This window comes from Lagopus leucura, unplaced genomic scaffold, assembly GCF_019238085.1.
Source record: "Lagopus leucura isolate 7727_CA_CO unplaced genomic scaffold, USGS_WTPT01 Super-Scaffold_702, whole genome shotgun sequence".
Taxonomy (NCBI): Eukaryota; Metazoa; Chordata; class Aves; order Galliformes; family Phasianidae; genus Lagopus; species Lagopus leucura.
In genome coordinates this window covers 1,283,735-1,306,055 of record NW_024962254.1, presented here as the reverse complement: position 1 = coordinate 1,306,055, position 22,321 = coordinate 1,283,735, and the positions used below count along the sequence as shown (strand labels likewise).

At 48.6% G+C, this 22,321-nt stretch overlaps 3 protein-coding genes across 3 annotated transcripts; 2 read left to right on the top strand and 1 right to left on the bottom strand.

Moving 5' to 3' along the window:
• Positions 1-3,914: 3,914 nt before the first annotated feature.
• Positions 3,915-14,761, top strand: ALG8 (ALG8 alpha-1,3-glucosyltransferase). Its single transcript, XM_042862474.1, has 13 exons — positions 3,915-4,018; positions 4,526-4,604; positions 5,868-6,061; positions 7,553-7,662; positions 8,307-8,374; positions 8,912-9,038; positions 9,622-9,725; positions 9,825-9,945; positions 10,231-10,370; positions 11,131-11,270; positions 11,660-11,757; positions 12,787-12,859; positions 14,139-14,761. Exons 1-13 carry the CDS (start codon positions 3,939-3,941, stop codon positions 14,368-14,370), a joined length of 1,566 nt encoding a protein of 521 aa, XP_042718408.1. The 5' UTR covers positions 3,915-3,938; the 3' UTR covers positions 14,371-14,761.
• Positions 14,762-15,861: 1,100 nt separating this feature from the next.
• Positions 15,862-19,604, top strand: NDUFC2 (NADH:ubiquinone oxidoreductase subunit C2). The gene is made up of 3 exons (XM_042862475.1): positions 15,862-16,035; positions 18,834-18,977; positions 19,437-19,604. The coding sequence occupies exons 1-3, from the start codon at positions 15,897-15,899 to the stop codon at positions 19,484-19,486; spliced, it is 333 nt and encodes a 110-aa protein (XP_042718409.1). The 5' UTR covers positions 15,862-15,896; the 3' UTR covers positions 19,487-19,604.
• A 1,732-nt stretch (positions 19,605-21,336) lies between these two features.
• Positions 21,337-21,987, bottom strand: LOC122175138 (thyroid hormone-inducible hepatic protein-like). Its single transcript, XM_042862567.1, has one exon. The coding sequence runs from the start codon at positions 21,934-21,936 to the stop codon at positions 21,535-21,537; it is 402 nt and encodes a 133-aa protein (XP_042718501.1). The 5' UTR covers positions 21,937-21,987; the 3' UTR covers positions 21,337-21,534.
• Positions 21,988-22,321: the final 334 nt, after the last annotated feature.

The window sequence follows — 22,321 nt, the reverse complement described above, 5'->3', positions numbered from 1 at the left end:
GTGAAATAAGTGGTAAGTGAATCAGCTGGGATAGCAATCAAACATATGTTATATAAATACAGCTGCTACTTCAGACAACATGCTAAGCGAAATTTATAGCTGTACCCTAATTCTGCACTCTGTGAGTTATGCTGTAATGACTGTTTATAGGAATGCTCTCTCTCTAAAGCATTTCTTTGCCTGTTATCTAGATAGCAAGCTTTTGTTTACCTTCTGTTTCAAAGCCCTGGAGGTAACTTGCTTTTCTGTCACCAGTCAACAGCACTGATGATTCTTGTTCTCAAGCTGTCCTGGCTTAAAGAAGAGTGAACATGCACAAAGCCATTTTGTGTGCTTAGGGTACATCACAACCCCATCGCTTAGTCATGAAAAGCACTCGAAACGTATTAGCAGTAACAACTACAAATCATTTCACTGTTGGAGTGGAATACTTTCTCTTGGAACAGACTTCTGATTTTTTCCAGTAAGCGCCTTAAAACAAGGAAAGAATCTAGCAAGCTTTTTTTCCTGTCTAGATTGAAGTGAGTTTTTTTCCACATCTCAGATCCTATCTCCTGTTCTGATTCTGCTATCAGCCTGTGTCTGACCTCCATCTACAAAATGAGGCTGACCTGCACTTCATTATTTTATTTTAATGGCCTAAATGCTGGCAGAACCACTGGATAGAGAGATCAATTGTTTTCAGAGCAGAAAAACACCAGACTTAGGGCAGACAATAAATAAGTTACTGGCTCGAATGTAATGGCAGTTACAGACATGGGCATGTACATGGCACAGTGGGATTTCTTAGATGACAGAAAGAATATTCTAAAGTATCTTAGTGGAATCCAGACAGAATCACTCACGGGTTTTTTGGCTTGATATCTCTAACCTGTCTACTAATATCTAATAATAATGAAGGGACTGAAACCACGCCTAAAGACTGAAATGGCTGATGAATGCTGCTGTTGTTAAGAATCATTAGAAGACTGTGAGATGAATGTTTGTTCCTACGGGTGATGGTAGGGGAATAAAAGAAATTGGTGCAGAAAGTTAGATTTGGAAGAATTCCTAAGTTAACAAGAAATTCAGGATTTAGAAGGAGAGCATAGAAACTCTAGATGTGTTGCCCACATTTCAACTTGGTTGCTGAATATAAGTTTCTGCTTGAGCTCACTTAGTAAATCTCTGCAGTCAATCAGACAGATTCCCATTCTAGAAAAGAAAAGGCTGGAGGAGTCTGTATGTAATGTTCAATGGAGTAATAAATACTGCCTTCAGCCCTTGCCAGGAACTGTGTAAAATAAATCTATGACCTTCTGACACTTTACAGATAAATGGAGAAGTTATGAAGAGTACTTTATGTGAGAATTTCATTTTCATCCCATACCACTGAACTTGAACTTGGTATCTCAGAATTGCAGTGTTTTTGGAAATATTTAACTGTCCTGGTTGGTAGCCATTCTGTAACAGTTCCCTTATCCACACACTGGATAGAAACCACATGCTGGCCAGAAACAGGAAACAAGCACTGGTAATGGGACCCTCCCATTAGAAGTCTTATGTGTGAGTTAGTATCTGAGGTGATGTAGGTATTCCATGTGATAAGAGCTGGATCCAGCATAAATGTGCAGATCATGCTCTCAAATTCACTCAGGATAATAAGAGGGATGGTTTTCCTATGGATTCAGAAAAAAATGGGAAAAAAAAAAGAAAAAGGAGCTATATGAATGCATAATTTCTTTTCTTTTCCTCCTCTTGCCACTCTCCCTCCTCTTATGTTCTTATTATTCCCACTCCTAGCTGTTGGATTTCTCTGTTGAACAGAACTTGGTTCTTGAATCACTAAAAAGCCAAACTTTTGAATGAATGGTTTTAGAAAGGCATCAGAAGATGGGTTTTGTTTCTTACCATTTTCACAGACAACCCATGGGATATCACATTTTAATATCTGGTTGCATTTCTCTGCCTGTAGCTCTTCTGGGAACTGTTAATAATATATGTTTTAGAAGACAATAAATAAAATGTGAATGAAGCAGTAGATGGTCTGCCTGACATACATTTTCATGCAGCAACATCTGCTGAATCTGCATTTTTTACTCTTAAGACTTTTAACAGTTTGTCAATGCAATGCTTACCAAGAAGCCTCTATGACTGAGAATCACAGGAAGCTCACAAAAAATATGAGAGCTGATGTAGAATAGACCAGATCAACGTACTTCTTCAATAATCCAAGCCATTCTTAATGCCACTCGTCTTCAAATGTCTACAATGCAGAGATTCAAAAAATGCATTTTTGAACAAATCCTCATACATTCGCACAGCCCCACTGTGGCCTCATCACACAACATTACATCCCCCAGGCCCAACGCCACCCAAATCACTGCTGCTCCCACACCACCCAACCTCACATCAGTCAGGTCTACCACCACCCAACATCACTGCTGGAGCCACAGAATCACAGAATGGCCAGAGTTGGGAGGGACCTCAAGGATCATGAATCTCCAACCCCGCTGCCACATGCAGGGCCACCAACCTCCCCATTTAATACCAGACCAAGCTGCCCAGGGCCCCATCCAACCTGGCCTTGAACACCTCCAGGGACGGGGCACCACAACCTCTCTGGGCAGCTGTTCCAGCACCTCACCATTCTCTCTGTGAAGAAATTCTGACATCCAACCTAAATCTTCCCTCCCTCAACTTCAAACCATTTCCCTTTGTCCTGCTGCTATCTACCCCTTTCAAAGAGTTGATTTCCCTCCTGTTTGTAGGCTCCCTTTAGGTACTGAAAGGCTGCAAGAGGAAAGCCACAAGAGTCAACCCCGTGCCAAGCTCCACACCATCCAATGCCATACCTGACCTCATAACACCTAGCACAAATCTGACACAACATTCAATGTCCCTCTCAAATTCAATGGAGCAGGATGCATGAGGAGCTGCTGAGTTCCCTTGGTTTTTTCAGCCCAGGGAATCATAGAATAACCGAATGGCTTAGGTTGGAAGGGACCTTAAAGATTATCCAGTTCCAACGTGCCATGTGCTGGCTTCCACCCACCAGCTCATGCCATCCAGCCTGGCCTTAAGCACCTCCAGGAATGGGGCACCCACAGTTCTCTGGTCAGCAGTGCCAGGGCCTCAACGATCTCTGAGTACAGATTTTCCTATCCTTTCTCTCCTTTAGTTTAAAGCCATTCCCCCCTGTCCTGTCACTGTGAGGAAAAGGCTGTGCCCCAAAGTTCTTTACTATAAGAGTGGTGAGGTGCTGGGACAGCTGCCCAGAGAGACTGCAGATGCCCCATCCATAGAAGTGTTCAAGGCCAGACTGGATGGGGCCCTGGGCAGCCTGGTCTGGTATTAAACTGAGAGGTTGGTGGCCCTGCGTGTGGCAGGGGATTGTAGCTTGATGATGCTTGAGGTCCCTTCCAACCCTGGCCATTCTGTGATTCAGAGGACGGTGGCCATGGAACAGCCTGCCCAGGGCACTGCACCCTCAGGGCAGCGTCTGGACATTGCTGTTACATATCGGGTTCGGATGGTACTGCGTAGAACCAGAACTTAGCCTCATTCCTTGGTGGTGACCACGCCAAACAACACGGAGCTCTCACAGCTCACAGCCGCCTCCTACCACCTCACACTGCCCAGGGAGGTGGTGGAATCACCGACCCTGGGGGTGTTCAAGGAAAGACTGGATGTTGCGTTGAGGGACATGGTTTAGTAGGAGCTATTGGGAATAGGTGAACGGTTGGACTGGGTGATCTTTTAGGTCTTTTCCAACCTTAGTGATTCTATGATTCTATGATACACAGCTCCGGCGCAACGCCGCATCAGAGGCAGGCGCCGGCGTGACGTCGCTACTGCGCATGCGCACTCAGCGCCGAGGCGGGGCTGCGCGCTTCAAACCGTGCGGGCGGGCTGCGTCGTTGGTACTGCGCATGCGCGGGGCGTCTGTGAGGCGCGTAATGGCGGCGGGTGGCTGGAGCTGGTTCCGCGCCTTGGCGCTCGGCGTCTCCTTCCTCAAGTGCCTCCTCATCCCCACGTAGTAAGGATCTGCTCGGGGCTGGGGAGCAGCGGAACGGCCTCAGCTTTTCCCATGGGTGGGGATGGGGCGGTGTGTGTGGGAGGGGCGGTCCTCGTTTCTCTCAGGGCTTTGGTTGCTGAGCTGTTGTGCTGCCGTCTCCTCGTCCTCTTGCACGTATAAAAGGGCTTTGCTTTTGGGTCTGAAGGTGCTTACAGCCCGTTCCTTCTGGCTGCTTTTCAGGGTCTTGAAGTATGCTAAAACTGTTATGCTTTTCAGTTAAAAAAAAAAAAAAAAAACAGATTTTTCCCTCAAAAATATTACATTTGCTTTAAAAGAAGCCACTAAAACCCCAGGACGTTAGCATTAATTGAAAGAAAAGCCTGAGCTACGAGTCATCCTGCCCTGCAGTTACATGCATGTGTCTTTGGTACAGGTTCTGTGTGACTGTTCAGGCTTGGTTTTACTGCTGTATTCTGAAGTGTTTCGCCTTTAAGTGTAAATGTGTCTCTTAAGCCAAACCTTCTGTAGTCATTCCACAGACTTTGAAGTGCACCGGAACTGGTTGGCCATCACGCACAACTTGCCTCTGTCTCGTTGGTACTATGAAGTAAGTTTGGGGGTTACGTTTGGTTCTTTGGCTTGGTGTTCTTAGCTACACATAAGGTATAGAAGTGTTGGTTATGTCAGTCAGATGCTACAGGAGAAAACCCTTTCTTTTCAGAAGGTATGAGGGCCACTTTAAAAGTAATGCTTCTTATTTGAATCATAGAATGGGATGGGTTGGAAGGGACTCTAAAGATCATCGAGTACCATCTCCCAGCCGTGGGCTGGTTGTCATCCACCAGTTCAGGCTGCCCGTGCTCCATCCAGTGTAGCCTTTGGCACCTCCAGGGACACAGCACCCGTGGAAACTACAGCAGATTTTAAAAATGCACAGTACTGCTGTCTGATGGAGCAAATTCTCAGCTGCAAAACACTGCTTTTCAACATAATCACCACTATATATGCATAGTGGTGCATTCCTATATGCCTAGGAATGGGCTGCCCAGGGAGGCGGTGGAGTCACCGACCCTGGAGCCGTTCAAGGAACGTTTGGATGTTGTGTTGAGGGATATGGCTTGGTGAGAACTGTTGGAGATAGCTGGATGGTTGGACTGGATGATCTTGAAGGTCTTTTCCAATCTTGGTGTTTGTGTGATTTTTGTGAAGAGCCTTTGTGCCGTGCTTGTAAGAAATCTGCACCTGTGGAGGTGACGTGCTGTTTCTCAGCTGCTATTTTGGTATTGTTGCTAAGAAAAGGCTACACATGCGGTCTGACTTTATCTGTTTGGTCTCTATAAACATTCAGCAAGCACTGACGAATGGCAGTGGGTGCATTTTTTTTTTCCATGTGGAGAAATTCAGTGACACTCCTTTGCTTTAGGTGCCGTCTGCTCCTCTACTGCCGTACCACCAACATCCACCCCTAATGTCATGGGCCATAAAGTAGAAGGGCTAGATTGAGAGTAACAAGACTGTGCTGATGATTCCTCTATTGTAGACAACAAAATGTTATTCATCTTTTTGAATGCTGGCACTATTCCAAGTAGAGGTTTAAGGAGTAGGTGATTCTATATGAGTTAAGTAGAGGTTATCAAAATAATGTTCAGCCTTCTGCCAATAGAAAGGTGTCCTATTCCTCTATCAGTACAGCAGAACAGCTGAAGTCATGTCTGGCACCCTACAGCTGGCTACTTTGTTGTGAAGTAGCCTCTGTTATATGGAGACTACCAAGATTAAATGATCAACTGATTTGTTGTGATGAGCAGCACTTGAGAGACTGCAAACAGCCTATATTGTATTAAATTGGTTAATCTCATTTTGTCTTTAGGCAACTTCAGAATGGACCCTGGATTATCCACCTTTTTTTGCTTGGTTTGAATATGCATTGTCACATATTGCCAAGTACTTTGACCCGAAGATGTTGGTTATTGGAAATCTGAATTACACCAGTCCTGCAACCATCTTCTTCCAAAGATTTTCTGTCATCTTCACAGATGTTCTCTTCATATATGCAGTTCGTGAGTAAGTCTTAATGTTCTAATTTTAGGGAGAGTGGGCAGTCTCTTACATTGTTGAGTAACAACTACATTATTTGTACATAGAAGCTTGTTTAAAAAAAAAAAAAAGCCAACAGCAGAGCTGCTTTAGCTTTGAAGGAGAAATATGGAGCCTGCTGCTCAATGCAAGATAGCATTGCCAAGAAGAACAAAAGTTACAGCTGTACATGTGATTGTTTTTTTTCTATATACTAAGGTATCAGCAGCCTTTTCACACGCTCTTGATGTTTTGTTTCTGTCACTGGGTTGCTTTGCAGGGCTTGTGGGTCCACTTGGGTAAGCTCGACTGCTTTTTTCCTATTATTGCTCTGCTCCTAAGGAGTAGAGACATGAAAAAAACTTGTGATGAGGTGCCAGTATGATCAAAGATTCTAAGTCACTCCTGTGGTTTTGGTATCTAGATGATAAACCAATTATTCCAAGTGTAACTTAACAAAATTAAGTTTATATTTTTAGTGTGCCTTGCTTTTGCAAGAGAGAAGAATGGTGCTACCAAAAGCAATGCAGCATAATCATAGAATGGCTTTGGTTGGAAGGGACCTCAAGGATCATCAAGCTCCAATCCCCCCAGCATAGGAGGGCATTCAACTTCCACATTTAATGCTAGACCAGGCTGCCCAGGGCCCCATCCAACCTGGCCTTGAGCAGCTCCAGGGATGGACGGGGCATCACAGCCTCTCTGGGCAGCTGTTCCAGCACCTCACCACTTTCTGTAAAGAATTTCCCCCTGACATCCAACCTAAATCTTCCCTCCCTCAACTTCAAACCATTTCCCCTTGTCCTGCTGTTATCTGCCCTTTCAAAGAGTCGATTCCCCTCCTGTTTGTAGGCTCCCTTTAGGTACTGAAAGGCTGCAATGAGGTCACCCCGCAGCCTTCTTTTGTCCAGGCTGAACAAGCCCAGCTCCCTCAGCCTGTCTTCATAGGGGAGCTGCTCCAACCCTGTAATAATCTTTATGGCCCTCTGGATGCTCTCCAACAGCTCCCAAATTGATCACAATTGTTTTTAATCTGATCTAACCTTAACTTCAACACATTTCGACCGTATGACTTCATATGAGAAATTGCAAGATATTCTTGACCAGCAGGCTGCTGGTATTGGTGAGAGAGGGAGGGCTAGAATCGAGGGTGATTACTTGAAATGCAGTACTTCTGGTTCCAAAATCAGCAGCAAACAGTGGTAGCTGTAGTGGTGTTATTGAAGATGAGACTTGAGCCTGTGACAGTTCCTTAATGAAGTTTAACATGTGGGAATTGCTACAGCAGCTTCTGAATATTAATTCTGTTTTCCTACTCAACGGTATTTGTGGCACTCCTCTTGATGAGTTTAGCAAGAATTCTATCGTTGCCTTCCATCCAAATAAGATTTACTTAAATGCAGTTTTTAGCTTCCAGAAGCAAAGAGGTTTTCATTTGTTGTTTCAACTAAGACTTTTGTTTCTTTTGTTGTTGTTCAGATGCTGCAGATGTGTGAATGGGAAGCGAGCTGCAAAGGATATTCTGGAAAAACCAACCTTTATTCTCGCTGTTCTGCTCTTGTGGAACTTTGGGCTGTTAATTGTGGATCGTATCCTTCCAAACCACACCAGTTATTTGTGTTGGTGGTCTTTTTATTTTAACTCATGAAAAAGCCACAAGTATGATCGTTATGGAGCTGATTAATGTTGTGTGGGAGATAGCAAGGTGTCTTCAACCTTGGATATAAAAATAACTGTAGAAAGTCCAATTGCTGTCGGTCGGTTTGGACGTCATGTTCATTGATCTGGCTAAAGAGAGAACAGGAAAAAGCAGCAGTCATTCCTTCTTGTGGGCAGGACTAGTTCTGTCCTTCCTGTCCTTGTCTGAGTTGCATGCTTACAGGTGACGTGATGAGCGAGGGCTGCCATCTCCATCCATTGATCAATGTGAGGCAGAAACTAATATTTAAAATTCAGAAAGTGGAGAGTTAACCTTTTGTTTGTTTTGTGATGCAGTTCCATATTAGGTATGCAGTCAAATTACTTTGTTTCCTTGCACTCAATAGCATTCTAAGTTTAGTAGACCCTGTGTTCTTAGTTAAGGTTAGGAATGTCTTTGTGTCTATATGGAGTGTATTAAAGGCTGCTTTCTTGATTTAAGCTCCATTTTAGTTTGCTTATATGTTTGAGCCTATACAGGAGACTGATAGTTGTGGAGAAAGCTTCCTGTATTCCTTTCCTGACTCAAGTTCAGACATTCACTTTCAGTACAATGGCTTTCTGTTTGGCCTGATGCTTCTCTCTGTTGCCCGACTGTGTCAGGTAAACTTAAGTTGTTCTGTGTTTTGTTTTTTGCTTTTAATTACTATTATTCTTGCATATTTCTTTTAGGTACATCAGTTGACCTCTTCTAGTTTCAGTGGGAGGAGCCCATGGGGGTGGCTCAGAGTTGTGTGTCTAATTATTTCTTGAGCCTCAGGGTAAGAGGACAACCTGAATATCACTGCAGCTGCTTATTGATGCTGCAGCATTTCAGTTTGCTGTCAGAAAGCTGATTTCTGTTATACCTGAGCAACATGATGTGGCTTTCTGCCATCTCATCTCCAAGTCACCAGTTCTTAGAAGCTGCAAGGTAGTGAGGCCTATCTTAGTATCATCTGACAGCATAGTTTCCTTGTCTGCACTGATTGTGCATAACAATATAGGTTGTAATTTGAAGTAAAAAATCCATTTGGTTGTATGCTTCTGATAAATGTCTTGTCAGGAATATGCTAGGGAACTATTTAAAGTTAATATGCAGGGAGAACAAGTAGAAAAGCGTGCATTTTTTGTTTTCTTCTGTTATTCTTTTTCCTTTAGAGGAGATATCTGGAAGGTGCTCTTCTTTTTGCTGTTCTTCTGCATTTCAAACACATCTACTTGTATGTGGCCCCAGCTTATGGCGTTTATCTGCTGCGCTCCTATTGTTTTACTGCAAGTAATGCAGGTGAGGTGGGGATTCGCACTTGCTTTTTTGAGGACTGTGTTTGGTGAGATATGAGGAAGGTGGAAGATTTGCTGGTGCCATTGGAACAGGATGGCTGTGGGTCAGACGAAGATTCTTATGGGGAACAGAGTTGGGAACCTTTCCATTTGTTTGAGAAGTAAAAAGAGTTTTGTATTCCTCACGTGAAACAAAGGAGGTGCCTTTCTTTAAAGGGGAAAAACAAAAGGCTATATAATGTAGGAGCCATGTGGAAAAAGTAAATGGGCAAAGGTTATTGAAGAACACAAGCCTCCTTTTAACCCAAACAGGCAGAAAGTACAGTGATTGATGATTGCCCTCTCTGGGCTTAAATTCAGAACAAACTAAAAGCACTGCTGGCTTCTTCTCACCTCTATGAAAATGCTATATACATTGCTTTGCATGCCTTGAATTAGCTAAAAAGTCAAGGAAACAATTGAATATATTGATATCGAGGGCTTTGTACTTGTAGTTAGTGCTAGGAGATCACTGATAGCGTGGAGTGTTTTGTCTGCCTCTCCACCTGCTGCAGTAACTGCATTCACAATCTGTCTGCTTCTTGTAGATGGATCTGTGAAGTGGAGGAGTTTCAGCTTTCTTCGTATAACCCTTCTGGCATTGATTGTCTGCCTTGTTTCTGCCGTTTCATTGGGCCCCTTCATAGTATTGGTAATAACCCACCTGCTGTTCACCTGTACTGTTAGAACAATGTATAAAAATGTCAACTATGTCTCATTTATTTTCTTCCATTCTCTTACTTTCCTGTAGGGCCAGCTGCCTCAAGTGGTTTCACGCCTCTTTCCTTTCAAGCGAGGCCTGTGCCATGCTTATTGGGCCCCGAACTTCTGGGCTTTGTACAGTGCTGTGGATAAAGCACTCACACTTGTTGGTACAGTATGCAGATCTCGCTACTTGGTGCTTCTTTGAGTCCTCCTTCCCCATGCAGGGGGAAGGAGGTTTTCAGTTTGCCTGAAATCAGCTGATGATCCATGTAACTCATTCCATGTCATGTTTCCAGTGAGAGATCTGAAGTCAGTCTTCCCTCTTTATCTTTTTTTCAAAGAAAACAATCTTATCCATATACTTCAATCCTGTTCTGTACAACAGTTTGGTTTTAGTTCGGTTCTGCAGCTGCTTTTTCTTTATTAATAATCAGTTTGTACTTTGCTTTCAGGCTTGAAGTATAACTTTCTCGATCCCACAAAAATTCCTAAAGCCTCAATGACAGGAGGGCTGGTTCAAGAATTTCAGCACACTGTCCTTCCTTCTGTGACTCCACTGGCAACATTAATCTGTACTTTCATATCGATATTGGTAAGAAGAAATCACAGCTTTGGAAATGTGTTGTGTCCCCAGTGGTTTTTGTTTAATTAACGTACACTTCATAAATTTTCATTGCAGGGCAAAAATACACTTCATTAAACTATTAATAATAAATTATCAGAGTAAATGTGAAGTTAATATCTTTTTTTATATGCAGTATTATTCAAGTATGAATAAGATTACAGTCTATGGCTCTAGAACAGTGAAGAGATCAGAAGCAGTCTTGCACTCTGTGCATGTTGTGTGATAGAAGGCAGCTGAAGTAGGATTTGAGCAGAGATAATGATGGAGTGGTGTGGGCAGCTTGCTGTGTTCCTGTCAGCATGACCTGCATGTCATGTAAGAACATCATGCTTGCAGGGATAGAGTTGAAGGTTCAGTAAGTAATGACCTGCCTACGGAGTTTTCAACTCTAATGGAGGTATGTATGAGCCTTTAACTGGAATGCTTTGTTTCAACACTAGTGGGCAGTAATTTCTATATCAAGAGCTTAGCAGCCTGGCCTCAAAAGTGACAGTGGAGTTGCCTGTGTGATTGGGGTTTTTATCAATATATGGCGTGAGGGGAAAAGTTGAAGTTGTTCAGGTTCTACATCCAGAAACTGCATCCAAGTAGATTCTGTTCCTCCAGTGCCGTATGATTCTTGTGCCGTATAATCAGAGCTGTGTAATGTTGAAAAGCTTTTGGACAATGGCTTGCATTCAGAATTGCAAAACTTCACTGAAGTCCTGTTTTTGCCTGTTGTTTCTAGCCCTCTGTTTTCTGTCTTTGGTTTAAACCTCAAGGGCCCAGAGGCTTTCTTCAGTGCCTTGTTCTTTGTGCATTGAGCTCCTTCATGTTTGGCTGGCACGTGCATGAAAAAGCAATACTCCTTGCTATTCTGCCTTTAAGGTAAGTGAGTTCCCTGTGTGGTGGTTGGCCAAACTGAACCTGCTGCCTCTTGCTGAGGAATCCTCAGAAGAGGATCCTAACCAGCACCAGCTTTGATATGTGAAATCAGCACAATTGGAAAATATTGTTACTTGTGTGCACAACTCTGTTGCAGAACTGGAAATACTGGGGAAAGGAAGATAAGGGTTTTCTGTGGTGGGGTTTTCTTGCTGACTTTTTTTCTGCATTTTTGTGAGGCTAGCTGGCTTGGAAGCAAGAGATTCCATCAGGTTTGAATCTGGGAGGACTGGGGTGTTACAGAGCTCTATGTGACCCATTCTTAAGTCTCTTTTGTGACTTGTGTAGTGTTGCTGAATTTACTGGATAACATAAATTCTTGTCACTTTCAGCTTGCTGTCTGTTCAGAGAGCAAAGGATGCTGGCATCTACTTGATTCTAACAACTACAGGGCATTTCTCACTTTTTCCATTGCTGTTCACAGCACCAGGTAAAGTGTCTCCCTTGGATTATTTTGTTAGAAGCTGAAAATTGCAGGAGACTGTGAGTCTTAGAAAGATAAACAACGCTGCAGAAGAGCCCTGGGCTCCAGATTGAAGTGGAGATGGGAAATCGTAGCCAGCATTTATTATCCCTCACCAAGTTACACTGGGAGAAACTTTCCTTTGCCTAACACAGCCCTGCCAAGCAAAAGTGACAAAGACAATTGGAGACTGCAAGCCTGGTGGGCTGTTTTCCAGCTGACTTTTCCAGCTGACTATTGCTAGTGCTATCAATTAAATAAACTGAAATTCCTGCAGCAGCATCAATTAAATTAGTATGTGTGGGGATAGGCTTGTTCTTGTAGATGGATGCTGTTCCAACCTTCTTCACCCTGCCTTTGGTTAATCAGACATGCTAAGGTTTAAGTGAAATAAGCAGAGCTATGACAGCAGTGTAACCTCTAGAATAATGATTGGCTACAGAGGTGATAGAGTTCAAACCCAGATGCTCTCCTTTTGGTCAGGTAATGCTGTTTATGTGCAGTAGAGAGGCTGTTACATTGAGACATTAGGAACTGGTGGAGGGAACCTGCTTTGGCAGGGGGGTTGGACTCGATGATCCCTGGAGGTCCCTTCCAACCCCTACAGTTCTGTGATTCTGTGAACTTCCTTTGCACTCTCTGTTAACTAACAGTTGTCCCATGCACAGCCTGGGTAGCAGTGACTCGTCTGTTTGAAACTTGCCAGCAGTTCTGTAAATTTTACCAGTAACATTTGTTTGTATTGCTGCCATATGTTGTAATTCCAGTTGTGTTCAGTATGCATTCATTGTGTTGTAATGCTTGGCATGATCTTCAGTAAGATTCTATGCCCATCTTTTTGTGTCCTAAGCTATAAATCGTTTTGCTCAGCTTGGATAGGATAACTTGTATGGGCATCACCAGCTTGCATACTAGCACTTCGGGATGCTGCAGTGTATGTGGCACAAGCTTGTTAGAATTTATTTTAAACCTATGTTGTGTTCTTTTGTATTTCAGAACTTCCAATTAAAATACTGCTTATGCTGCTGTTCAGTGTTTACAGCTTCTCTTCACTGAAATCGCTGTACAGGTAATAAAAACAGACTTCATTTTGAAGCAAAGAATGAAACTACTTCTGTTAGGAAGCAGTGCTGTAACAGGAGGCAAACAGCACAGCAAGCTGATGCTGAAGAGTTAAATTCCAGTGATGCCTTTCCTCCTTTCTCAGGAGGAAAGGCTTGAGATAGGACTTGTTCAAACATCACAAGGATGTTCTGTACAGACCGCCACCCAGTTGCTCTCAGATGGTAAATCCCAGCCTCCTCAGATGTGCATAAAGGTACAACAGCAATCTTTATTAGAATTTAATTCTGTGTTAGAGTGCTTCCCAGAGTGCCAGGAGTTAAAAATACTGCTGTGCTTAAGCAGCAGTGCTCATTACTCCCACATTTATAAGGGGCAGGTTATGAAGAGCATACTTCACAACTTGTAATTTGGTTGTGGGCTGTCTGAATTGTCCAGTGCGTGTTCATGGGACACTGATCTGCTTGCTGCCCACTCAGTCAAATACAGTGCCTGTCATTAGGAATCCTGTAGCTGTCACGTTCCTGTTTGTTGAACTTTCCATGGCAAAGCCAAGTTGTAACAAAAGATCTGTTGGAAATGCCAGAAATCTGCATTCACTGCATCAGTCACCTGCTTTTTGAAGGTCATCCATTTTCAACCAGGCTGCATTTTTCCCCCCATACTGTTGTGGATTCCACTAATTCTTTCTCAGGTCCTTCAGTTCCTCTGTAGGAGCTCTGTCTAGAGCTTAGGCTTTTGCAAATTTCTTGTTCCTAACTTTGCAAAAAAACAAAAACCAAACCAAATTCCTTCCAGAAGAAAACAAATGTAGCTTGTAAACTGCTTGCAGTCCAGGTGCAACCAGTGTCCTTTGCAAGGCACATTCATACTGGTTACAGGAGGCTTGTGGGGAGGGGGCCATGATCATGACAAAAAACTGATGCTTCCAATGTTTAGGTCTAAGGAACTGCTGTGGAACAGATATGTGTAGGAAGAACAGAAATCTGTTTGGTTCTTTGGTGTGAGGTAAAGTAAAGCAGCTGCTGAGATATTTTAAACTTGAATCCATTCCTACTGAACAAAGGCACCTTGGAAGAGGGTACAAAAACATGGTAAGGGAATCAGCTGTGCTGCACGTTTTTGTACTGAAAGCTCAGAAGATGTAGCTGTTACTTAAAGCCTTCCTATGAGCGAGTGGGTGACACTGTGCTGGTTATGTGTCACCAGTGGTAGCTGGAAAGAGGAATGGTTATTTTTAGTGACAGTGAGTATTTTAACACTTTTTTTTTAATCCTTTCTGACAGGAGGGAGAAGCCTCTCCTTAACTGGCTCGAAACAATCTACCTCATCCATCTGGTGCCTTTGGAAATCTTCTGTGAAATTGTATTTCCTCTGACCCCCTGGAAACCGCGGTTTCCTTTTGTCCCCCTGTTGCTGACCTCTGTTTACTGTGCTCTGGGCATCACGTACGTGTGGCTGAAACTTTACGTCTCTGTCTTATCTGAAAGAACTTCTATTAGACAGAAGGCTGAGTAACGTCGCGTTGGTGCGAGCCATCCCAGCTTGTCCCTTTGAGATGATCAAGCACTGTGAGGGGTTGTCATAAGGACATCTGCTGTCTTGCTGGCTGAATGTGTATCGTCTCCATCAGGGAAGTTTCTCCCAACGCTTCTGTACTGTCCAACTGTGATACCTCTGCTTGGAATCACTCACCACAGCGAGATGCAGCATCATGCAAAGAACTTTGTATTTGTACTGACTGCGAGAGGTCCAGACTTCTGCCCTGGGCAAAACCTGCCCAACTTTCACGTTACTCTTTGTAATTTGCCATTCTATTTTTGTTAACATACAGAAGATCATTGCTGTGTAGAGGTGAGCATTGTCACAGCATACTGCACAATGTGTAAATAAAAACTTGGTATTTTTATTCCGAGCCTTCCTTCGTGTTTTTGGAGGGCAGCTGTACCACAAGGCACACACTGCCTGCCTGGAGCTTGTCCTGATCCCTGTGCTTGCATTAGTTGCTTCATCATCTCTTTCATAGAATCATAGAATCACCAAGGTTGGAAAAGACCTAAAAGCTCATCCAGTCCAACCGTTCACCTATTACCAACAGCTCCCACTAAACCACGTCCCTCAACACAACATCCAGCCTTTCCTTGAACACCCCCAGGCTCGGTGATTCCACCACCTCCCTGGGCATCCATTCCAGTGCCTGACCACCCTTTCTGAAAAGTAATACTTCCTCGTGTCCAGCCTGAATCTCCCCTGCCGTAGCTTGAAGCCATTCCCTCTGGTCCTATCACTGATGACACGAGAGAAGAGGCCGACCCCCAGCTCACTACAACCTCCCTTCAGGAAGTTATAGAGAGCAATAAGGTCTCCCCTGAGCCTCCTCTTCTCCAGGCTGAACATTCCCAGCTCCTTCAGCTGCTCCTCATATGGTCTGTGTTCCAGACCCCTCACCAGCTTTGTTGCCCTTCTTTGAACACGTTCCAGGGCCTCAATATCTTTCTTGCAGTGAGGGGCCCAAAACTGGACACAGTACGAGGTGCGGCCTCACCAGAGCTGAGTGCAGGGGAACGATCACCTCTCTGCTCTTGCTTGCAACGCTGTTTCTGAAAGTCTTTCAGTCTTCTCAGAAAGTTTTGCTGTACCCTCATTCACTGCTGTAGGCAAGGCTGCACACTGAGGCACATCTCTGACCTGAGCCGTAACACCATTTAGGGTGCAAGGCAATCGTAGAGTGCTTTATGTTGGAAGGGACCCTTATGGCCATCTGTTCCATCTCCCCTGCAGTGCACGGGGACACCGCAGCCCATCCTCCCTGCCCTTGGGTGACCCAGGGATGGGGCACCGCCACCCCTCTGTGCTTCTTTCGGAGCAGAAACGTATCCGAACGCCAGCGCCACCCTCCCCCGCTGCCGTCCCTTCGTCCTACCGCTGGTCTCCAGCAGTGAGGCGGAGCCGCCCCGCTCTGAGCGGAACTCGTCTTCGGGGCTCTGAGAGCGGCGGAGCGCGGGCAGCGCCGCACCGCGCGGTCACCTTTGGGCGCCGCCGCCATGCCGTTCCTCCCGGACGAGGCCCGTTCGCTGCCGCCGCCGCCCCTCGTGAACAAGGGCTCGGTGTGGTTGGGGCTGACCGGCTGGCTGGCGGCCCTGCTGGATAACGGCTTCGCTCACCGGCCCGTCCTGAGAGCGGGTGAGGAGAGGCGGGGCTGAGCGAGGGGGGGGGGGGAGCCCTGAGGTGCGGGGCTGAGGGCATCGTGAGGGGATTTGGGTGTTGGGAGGGATAGTGGGGGGTGAGGGGACCATGGGGGGGATATGGGATGTGCGGAGCCCTGAGGTGAGGGGGTGGGGAGACCGTGAGGGGATACTGGGGGAATGGGAGGAGATTTGGGGGGATTGAGGGCACTGTGAGGGGTGTGGGGAGTCGTGACGTGAGGGGCTGAGGAGATCGTGAGGAGATTTGCGCTGTTGGGAGGGATACTGGGGGAGGCGAGGGGAATATGGGGATGTGGGCTGTGCGGAGCCTGAAGTGAGGGGCTGAGGGGGCTGTGAGGAGCACTGGGGGAATGTGAGGAGGTTTGGGAGGGACTGAGGGGACTCTGAGGGATGTGGGATGTGGGAACTCCTGAGTCCTGAGGTGAGGAGCTGGGGGATGTGGGGAAGCTGTGAGGGGATACTGGGGGAACGTGAGGAGATCTGGGAGGATCTGGGCACTGTGAGGGATGTGGGGTATGGGGAGTTGCGAGGTGAGGGGCTGATGCACTGTGAGGGGATTTGGGGTGTTTGGAGTGATACTGGGGAGATTGAGGGCACCGGAAGGAATATGGGATGTGGGGAGCCCTGAGGTGAGGGGCTGAGGGGGGCTCTGAAGGGTACTGGGGGAATGTGAGGAGATTTGGGAGGGATTGAGGGGACTCTGAGGGATATGGGATGTGGAAACCGCTGAGGTGAGGGGCTGGGGGATGTGGGGAAGCTGTGAGGGGATACTGGGGGGATTGAGGGCACTGTGAGAGATGTGGGATGTGGGGAGTCCTGAAGTGAAGGGCTGATGGGGCTGTGAGAGGACCTGGGATGTTGGGAAGGGTACTGGGGGGATTGAGGGGACACAGGGATATGGGATGTGGGGAACCCTGAGGTGAGGGGCTGAGGGGATTGTGAGGGGACGTAGGGGGGTTGCGAGGAGACTGCAGGGATTGAGGAGACTCTGAGAGATATAGGGGGGATCTCTGTGGGATATGGGAGTGCCTTGGAGCAGTCTTAGTAATGTGGGGGGGATGTGAGTGGAATTTGGGGGATTCTGAGGAGTGTCAGGGGTATGCAGGGGTTGGGGGAGACTCAGAGGGATGGGGCAAAACCCTGGGGTGAGGGATAAGGAGTGTGGTAGGGGAGACTCAGAGGGATGTTAGGAAGAATTGAGGGGGCTCTGAAGGATGTGGAGGGGTGGGGAGCCCTGAGATGAGGGACTGGGGGGGAGATTTGGAGAGGACTCCAAGGGATACGGTGGGGAGGGTCTCTAAGGAATGGGGACCTTGGGAAGGGGACTTGGGAATGTGATGGAGGGGGATTGGAGGAAATTCTGAAGGATGTGAGGGGATCTGAGAGACTAAGAGAGGAACTGGGGAGATTTGAGGTGCTCAGGGGCATATTGGAGGGGGTTGAGGGGACTCAGAGGGATGTGGGGTGGAAGGGGAAGCCCTGAGATGAGGGATGTGGCAGGAGGGATTTAGAGCAACTCTAAGGGATATGGGAGGACCTTGATGGGGGGACTCAGGGAGGTGGGGGGCATTTGGATTGGATTCTGAGGGATGTGGAGGATTCTGGGAGGACTGCGGGTTGTGGCCTTCCTGTCAGAAATCCCTCTTGTGAGGGCTTTGGGGATTTTGAGGGATATGAGCAGGGGGGAAAAACACTGGGCTGAGAGATAGTGAGGATACCGGGGGGGGGGCTTGGAGAGATATTGTGAGGGATGAACTGGAATCTGAGGGACTTAGAGGGGTGGAGGGCCTTGAGGTGCAGGATGGGATGGGGCTGTATGGGGATAATTTGGGGGTTGTGATGGATATTGGGGGGATTAAGGAGAGTCTGAGGGACATGGAAAATGGGTAGCCCTGAGGTGAGGGATAATGAGAGGGGATGTAAGAGGATGCAGAGCGTTGGGGGGGGATTTGGTGGCTCAGAAGGATATTGGAGAGAGCTGAGAAGGCTGAGGGGCATGGGGTGGTGAAAGCTCTGAACTGGGGGATATGGGAGGGTTTTTAGGGGACTCATGGATGTGTGGTGGATTTGGAAGGGATTCTGAGGGACACGGGGAGAATGTGGGAGGATTGAGAGTTGTGGTGGGGATCTGAGGGGACTTGTGAGGGATCTGGGGGACTCAGAGACATTGGGCAGTGGGGAAACTCAGAGGTGAGAGAGCTAATGTGGGGGATTTGGAAGGGTGGAGAACTGAAGTGAGGGATGGGGGGGGCTGAGATTCATGGGGTTGCTCAGAGGGTTGTGGGAGGACTGTGGGGGGGGGATATGAGGGTGGTCTAAGGTTACTGTGAGAGTTATGGGGATGGTCCGAGGGAGCTGAGAGGGATTTGGGCTTTTTTGGGAGGACCTGAAGATATGGAAGGATTGGGGGAGACTCAGAGGGATGGGGGGAGCCTTGAGGTGAGAGATATGGGTAGGGGGTCTGAGAGGGTTATGGGCGAGATTTGGGGGGATCAGAAGGATGCTGGGGAGTAGTAAGGGGAGTCTGAGGGACATGGGGTGGTGGGGAAGCTTTAGAAGTAGGATATTGGGGGTACTCAGTGAGGTACTGAGGTGAGGGATGGGGGGACTTAGCAGGGAGAGACTGAGGGGGATATGGTGGAGAATCCAGGAGGAGGCATTCAGGAGGTTGGGGAATGAGGTGTTTTGTGGGGAAGATTTGGGGCGCTCCATGAGGGACACGTGGGGAGAAAATGACAGTTGAAATCATTGCTTTGGGGTTTCTCCCTGTTGCAGGTGTTCACCGCCAGATCCTGTTTGTTACTGTGGGATGGTTTGCTGGCTATTTTCTTGTTAAACATGCTGAGTATGTCCACGCTAAACTGGACAGAGAGCTGCTTGATTACGTCAGGCGGCACCCTGAAGACTTCAAGGAAGCAGGTTGGTAACCTGTAACCAAAGGGCTTTTCGTTTGGAAGTGACAGGTCACCAGGGAGAGGTGGTTCCCTTGCAGTGTGCTGAATGAGTGCTGTCCCTTGTGGTGTCCTGAGTGTCTCGAGGCTGCAGTGCATGTGGATAGCAAGATGTTGTGATGAGTAAACAGAAAATAAGTAGAGCAGGTGGGAAAAGGAATAACTAGAATTGCCAGAAAGGACAAAATGCAGCCGTATGGAAGAGGAATTGCATGCTGGGTTTATGCAGCAAGCCTGGAGTTGACTGTTGGTAGCAGGAGATGGTTCTTGGTGACATATTAACCCTTCAAACAGGAATAATAGTGATGACTTCAATCCTGAGGTCTTTAGGAATGATCTCAAATGCCAAACAGTGTTTTCCCAACTCCAGCATTGATCTCAAGTGTCCAATAAGGGTTTTCCCGACTCCACTTGCTGCCTTTTGCAGAAAAGAAAAGAATAGGAGAGCTTCTGGAGGATTTCTATCCAATTCGCTGATGCTTCTGCTGAGCTGTTTCCATGCTGAGAACTCCAGGGCTGCCCGCGGCCTTTCAGCTGCCCATGCTTGGAAAGGGAACCGTCGTTCAATCCCATTAAATAAAAGTTAATGATGGAATACAGAGTGTTTACTCTTCTGTTAACTCTGATTCACTCCTTACTTCAATTTTTAAGCGTGAAAATGGTAGATTGTACGCATTTAAAATAAGCCAGAAAGGGGGTATGTGTCATTTCTGCTGACTACTGAGCATGCTCTGCACCACCCCTGGAGCCAGAGTGATGCTGTGAAAGGAATTCTGTGCTTTCCATAATCAGTTCCCTCTCTATATTTCACATGCTCACGTTTGTTCATTCTCAGTGCTGCCTTTTCTTTGCCTGGTGATCAGGATCTGGTGTTTCTGCTTCCTTGCTTTGTGGATTCTGAATCTGCATCCTGAACCCAAAAGTTTCCAGTCGTGCTGAGCATCTGCATCTCTCTGGGATTTCATTGCATGGTGCTCATCACGTCTGAAGGTGAAAGCCCTTCCAGTTCTATTTGAATGTTCAAATCTGGAAATAGAAAAGCCTGAGGAAAACACTGAAGCTGCGGTCTTGAGTAGAGAAAAGTCAGCAGTGGTGTGATGGCTGTGCTGGTGCGCTGCAGGAGGCGATGCAGTAAATACAGCAAGGGAAGAATGGAGGAATGGGAGAACAGCAGCAGTCTTGTGCTTTGTCAGCACTCCCCGCACACCCATCCCCAGGAGCAGAGCAGCTCTGCTCTCCTCTGCTCCATCCTGCTGGGCTGCTGCTCTGGTCCTACTGGAGCTGGCCACGCCGTGTCCCTGGCTCTGTGCCCTCGTCCCCAGCTCAGCCCACCGTGGCCTTGGCCCCATCTGGCCCCGGGGCCACCGCGTTCCTGAGCACGCAGGGAGAGTGGTGCTGAGGAGGGGAGGTGTGTGGGGCCTCTCGCCCTGTCCTGCCCAGCACCTCCAGCCCTGGCCCTGTGGCAGCTCCCAGCACCACACATGGCCTTCACGTGCACGCTGCTGGATCCTGCAGCACCATCAGGAGATGATCTGCTCCCACCTCTGCTGTGCTGCTCCCAGCCGTGTTGGCCATATGAGGACAATGACCACCCCGTGGCCACCTGCCTCTTATCAGCTGCATCCCACCCTGGGCTGACACTTGCCTGGGGACACGGTGCCAGGCTGCCAGGGACCTCTGGTGCTCATCCCAGGTCACAGAGTGGATCTGGAATGTCTCACAGCTCTTATCAGCCATGTTCTATAGCAGTACTGAGCACTGGGATGTCCGGAGGTGACACATCCATGGGCACCCTGAGCCTCTCCAGCCCGAGCCAAAGCACAGCCCAAGGAGCCCGCAGCCCTCCTCCCTGCCACCACTGTCTTGTGATACAGGGGCTGTCCTTCAGCTCTGGGCAAGGAAAAAAGCCATCAGCCCTCCTTCCCCTCACCTCAGTGGGAGCTGATGTCCCCCTGTGACCCGTGGCACAGCACCACGAGGCCATGGGCACAGTGACAGCTCTGCTCCACACTGGATGCCGGTGACGCCTCACTCAGCACCTCGCAGAGGAACCGCGGAGATGCAGCACTGAGGGACGTGCTTAGTGAGCACAGCGCGGCTGGGAACGGAGCCGGGGATCCAGCACGGATCCCAGGCCGCTCCCGTCGTCCCATGACGGCCCTCGTCCTCGCCGCCCCCTCAGCCCCACTCGGGACGCGGGCAGCGCCGCTCCGCCCCCCCTCCACCCGCCGCCACCCCCAGCGGCCGCCCGTCCCGCGGGTCCCCGCCCTCCTCCGCGCCCCGTGCGGGCGGCTCCGCGCCGGGAAAAGCATCGTGCGGACGGCGGCTGCGGAGAATTCCTTTTATTAGCAAAGACAGGGGAGCGACGCGCGGCTCCGGGATCCAGCCCGAAGGCGCCGGCGCCGCGCGGCTCTGTCCGAGCTCGGCGAGAGTTCGAGGCCCGAGAACGGAGCGGACGGCGGAGCCGGGCAGCGCCGCGGGGCACCGCGGAACGGCACCGCCGGCTCTTCCGTGGGGACGCGGGGTCACCAGCTGGGCTGCGCGTCGCTGGGGCTGATCCGCTCCAGGATCTGGCTGTAGCGGCGCGTGAGGGCGGTGGTGTCCCTGGTGAGGTGGCTGAGGATCTGCTGCAGCCCGGCCAGGTGGTGGCACAGCCGCTGCTCCAGGCTGCCGTCTGCCCCGTCGGCTGCGGCCTCGGCGTCGTCGGAGTTGGAGTCGGAGTCGCCGGCGGAACCCCGCTCGGTGACGGAGGCTAGGCCTCGCTCCACCACGGGCTTGATGGCCTTGAGGAGCTGGTAGCGCTCATAGAGGTCCGCGGGGCCGCCGGCGGCTGGATCGGCGCCGTCCTGCGGGAAGACCCCTCGCAGCAGGCTGGGGAACATCACCTCCTGCTCCATCTTCTGCGTGGCCGAGAAGTACTGCTCCATGCCCCGTGCCTCGGCTCTCCTCGCGTCCCGCCGCTGCCCGGCCCCGCGGGGCTTTTATGCCGCTCCGCTCTCGTCTCCCCGCTACTCTCTCCGCCTCCCGCTGGGCAGCGCCGCGTCCCTGGCACCGTGCCCCCGTCCCCGCTGGGGCTCCGTGCCGGGGGGGAGGAACGGCACCTTTGTCCCCGCTTGCGGCACTCCGGGGACGTCAGTGCCCATGTGTTGAGCGACGCCGCGCCGCAGCGACGGCACGGGGCTGAATGCCGTTGGGCTGCTCTGCAGATGGGGCGCCGACGGGCGTCGGACCAGACGGCTCCGCAGAAATGTCTCCTTGCACGGCGCTGGTGACACCGCGGCTCGGCGGCTCGGGCCGCCCGTCTGCCTTCGT

Bases quoted from the DNA above. Each gene is read 5' to 3' on its own strand.
- ALG8 (XM_042862474.1), top strand. From the start codon at position 3,939: ATGGCGGCGGGTGGCTGGAGCTGGTTCCGCGCCTTGGCGCTCGGCGTC. The intron at 10,371-11,130 runs GTAAGAAGAAAT...TGTTGTTTCTAG, and splicing joins GTACTTTCATATCGATATTG to CCCTCTGTTTTCTGTCTTTG. The intron at 11,271-11,659 runs GTAAGTGAGTTC...TGTCACTTTCAG, and splicing joins CTTGCTATTCTGCCTTTAAG to CTTGCTGTCTGTTCAGAGAG.
- NDUFC2 (XM_042862475.1), top strand. From the start codon at position 15,897: ATGCCGTTCCTCCCGGACGAGGCCCGTTCGCTGCCGCCGCCGCCCCTC. The intron at 16,036-18,833 runs GTGAGGAGAGGC...TCCCTGTTGCAG, and splicing joins CCGGCCCGTCCTGAGAGCGG to GTGTTCACCGCCAGATCCTG. The intron at 18,978-19,436 runs GTTGGTAACCTG...TGCCTTTTGCAG, and splicing joins TGAAGACTTCAAGGAAGCAG to AAAAGAAAAGAATAGGAGAG.
- LOC122175138 (XM_042862567.1), bottom strand. From the start codon at position 21,936: ATGGAGCAGTACTTCTCGGCCACGCAGAAGATGGAGCAGGAGGTGATG.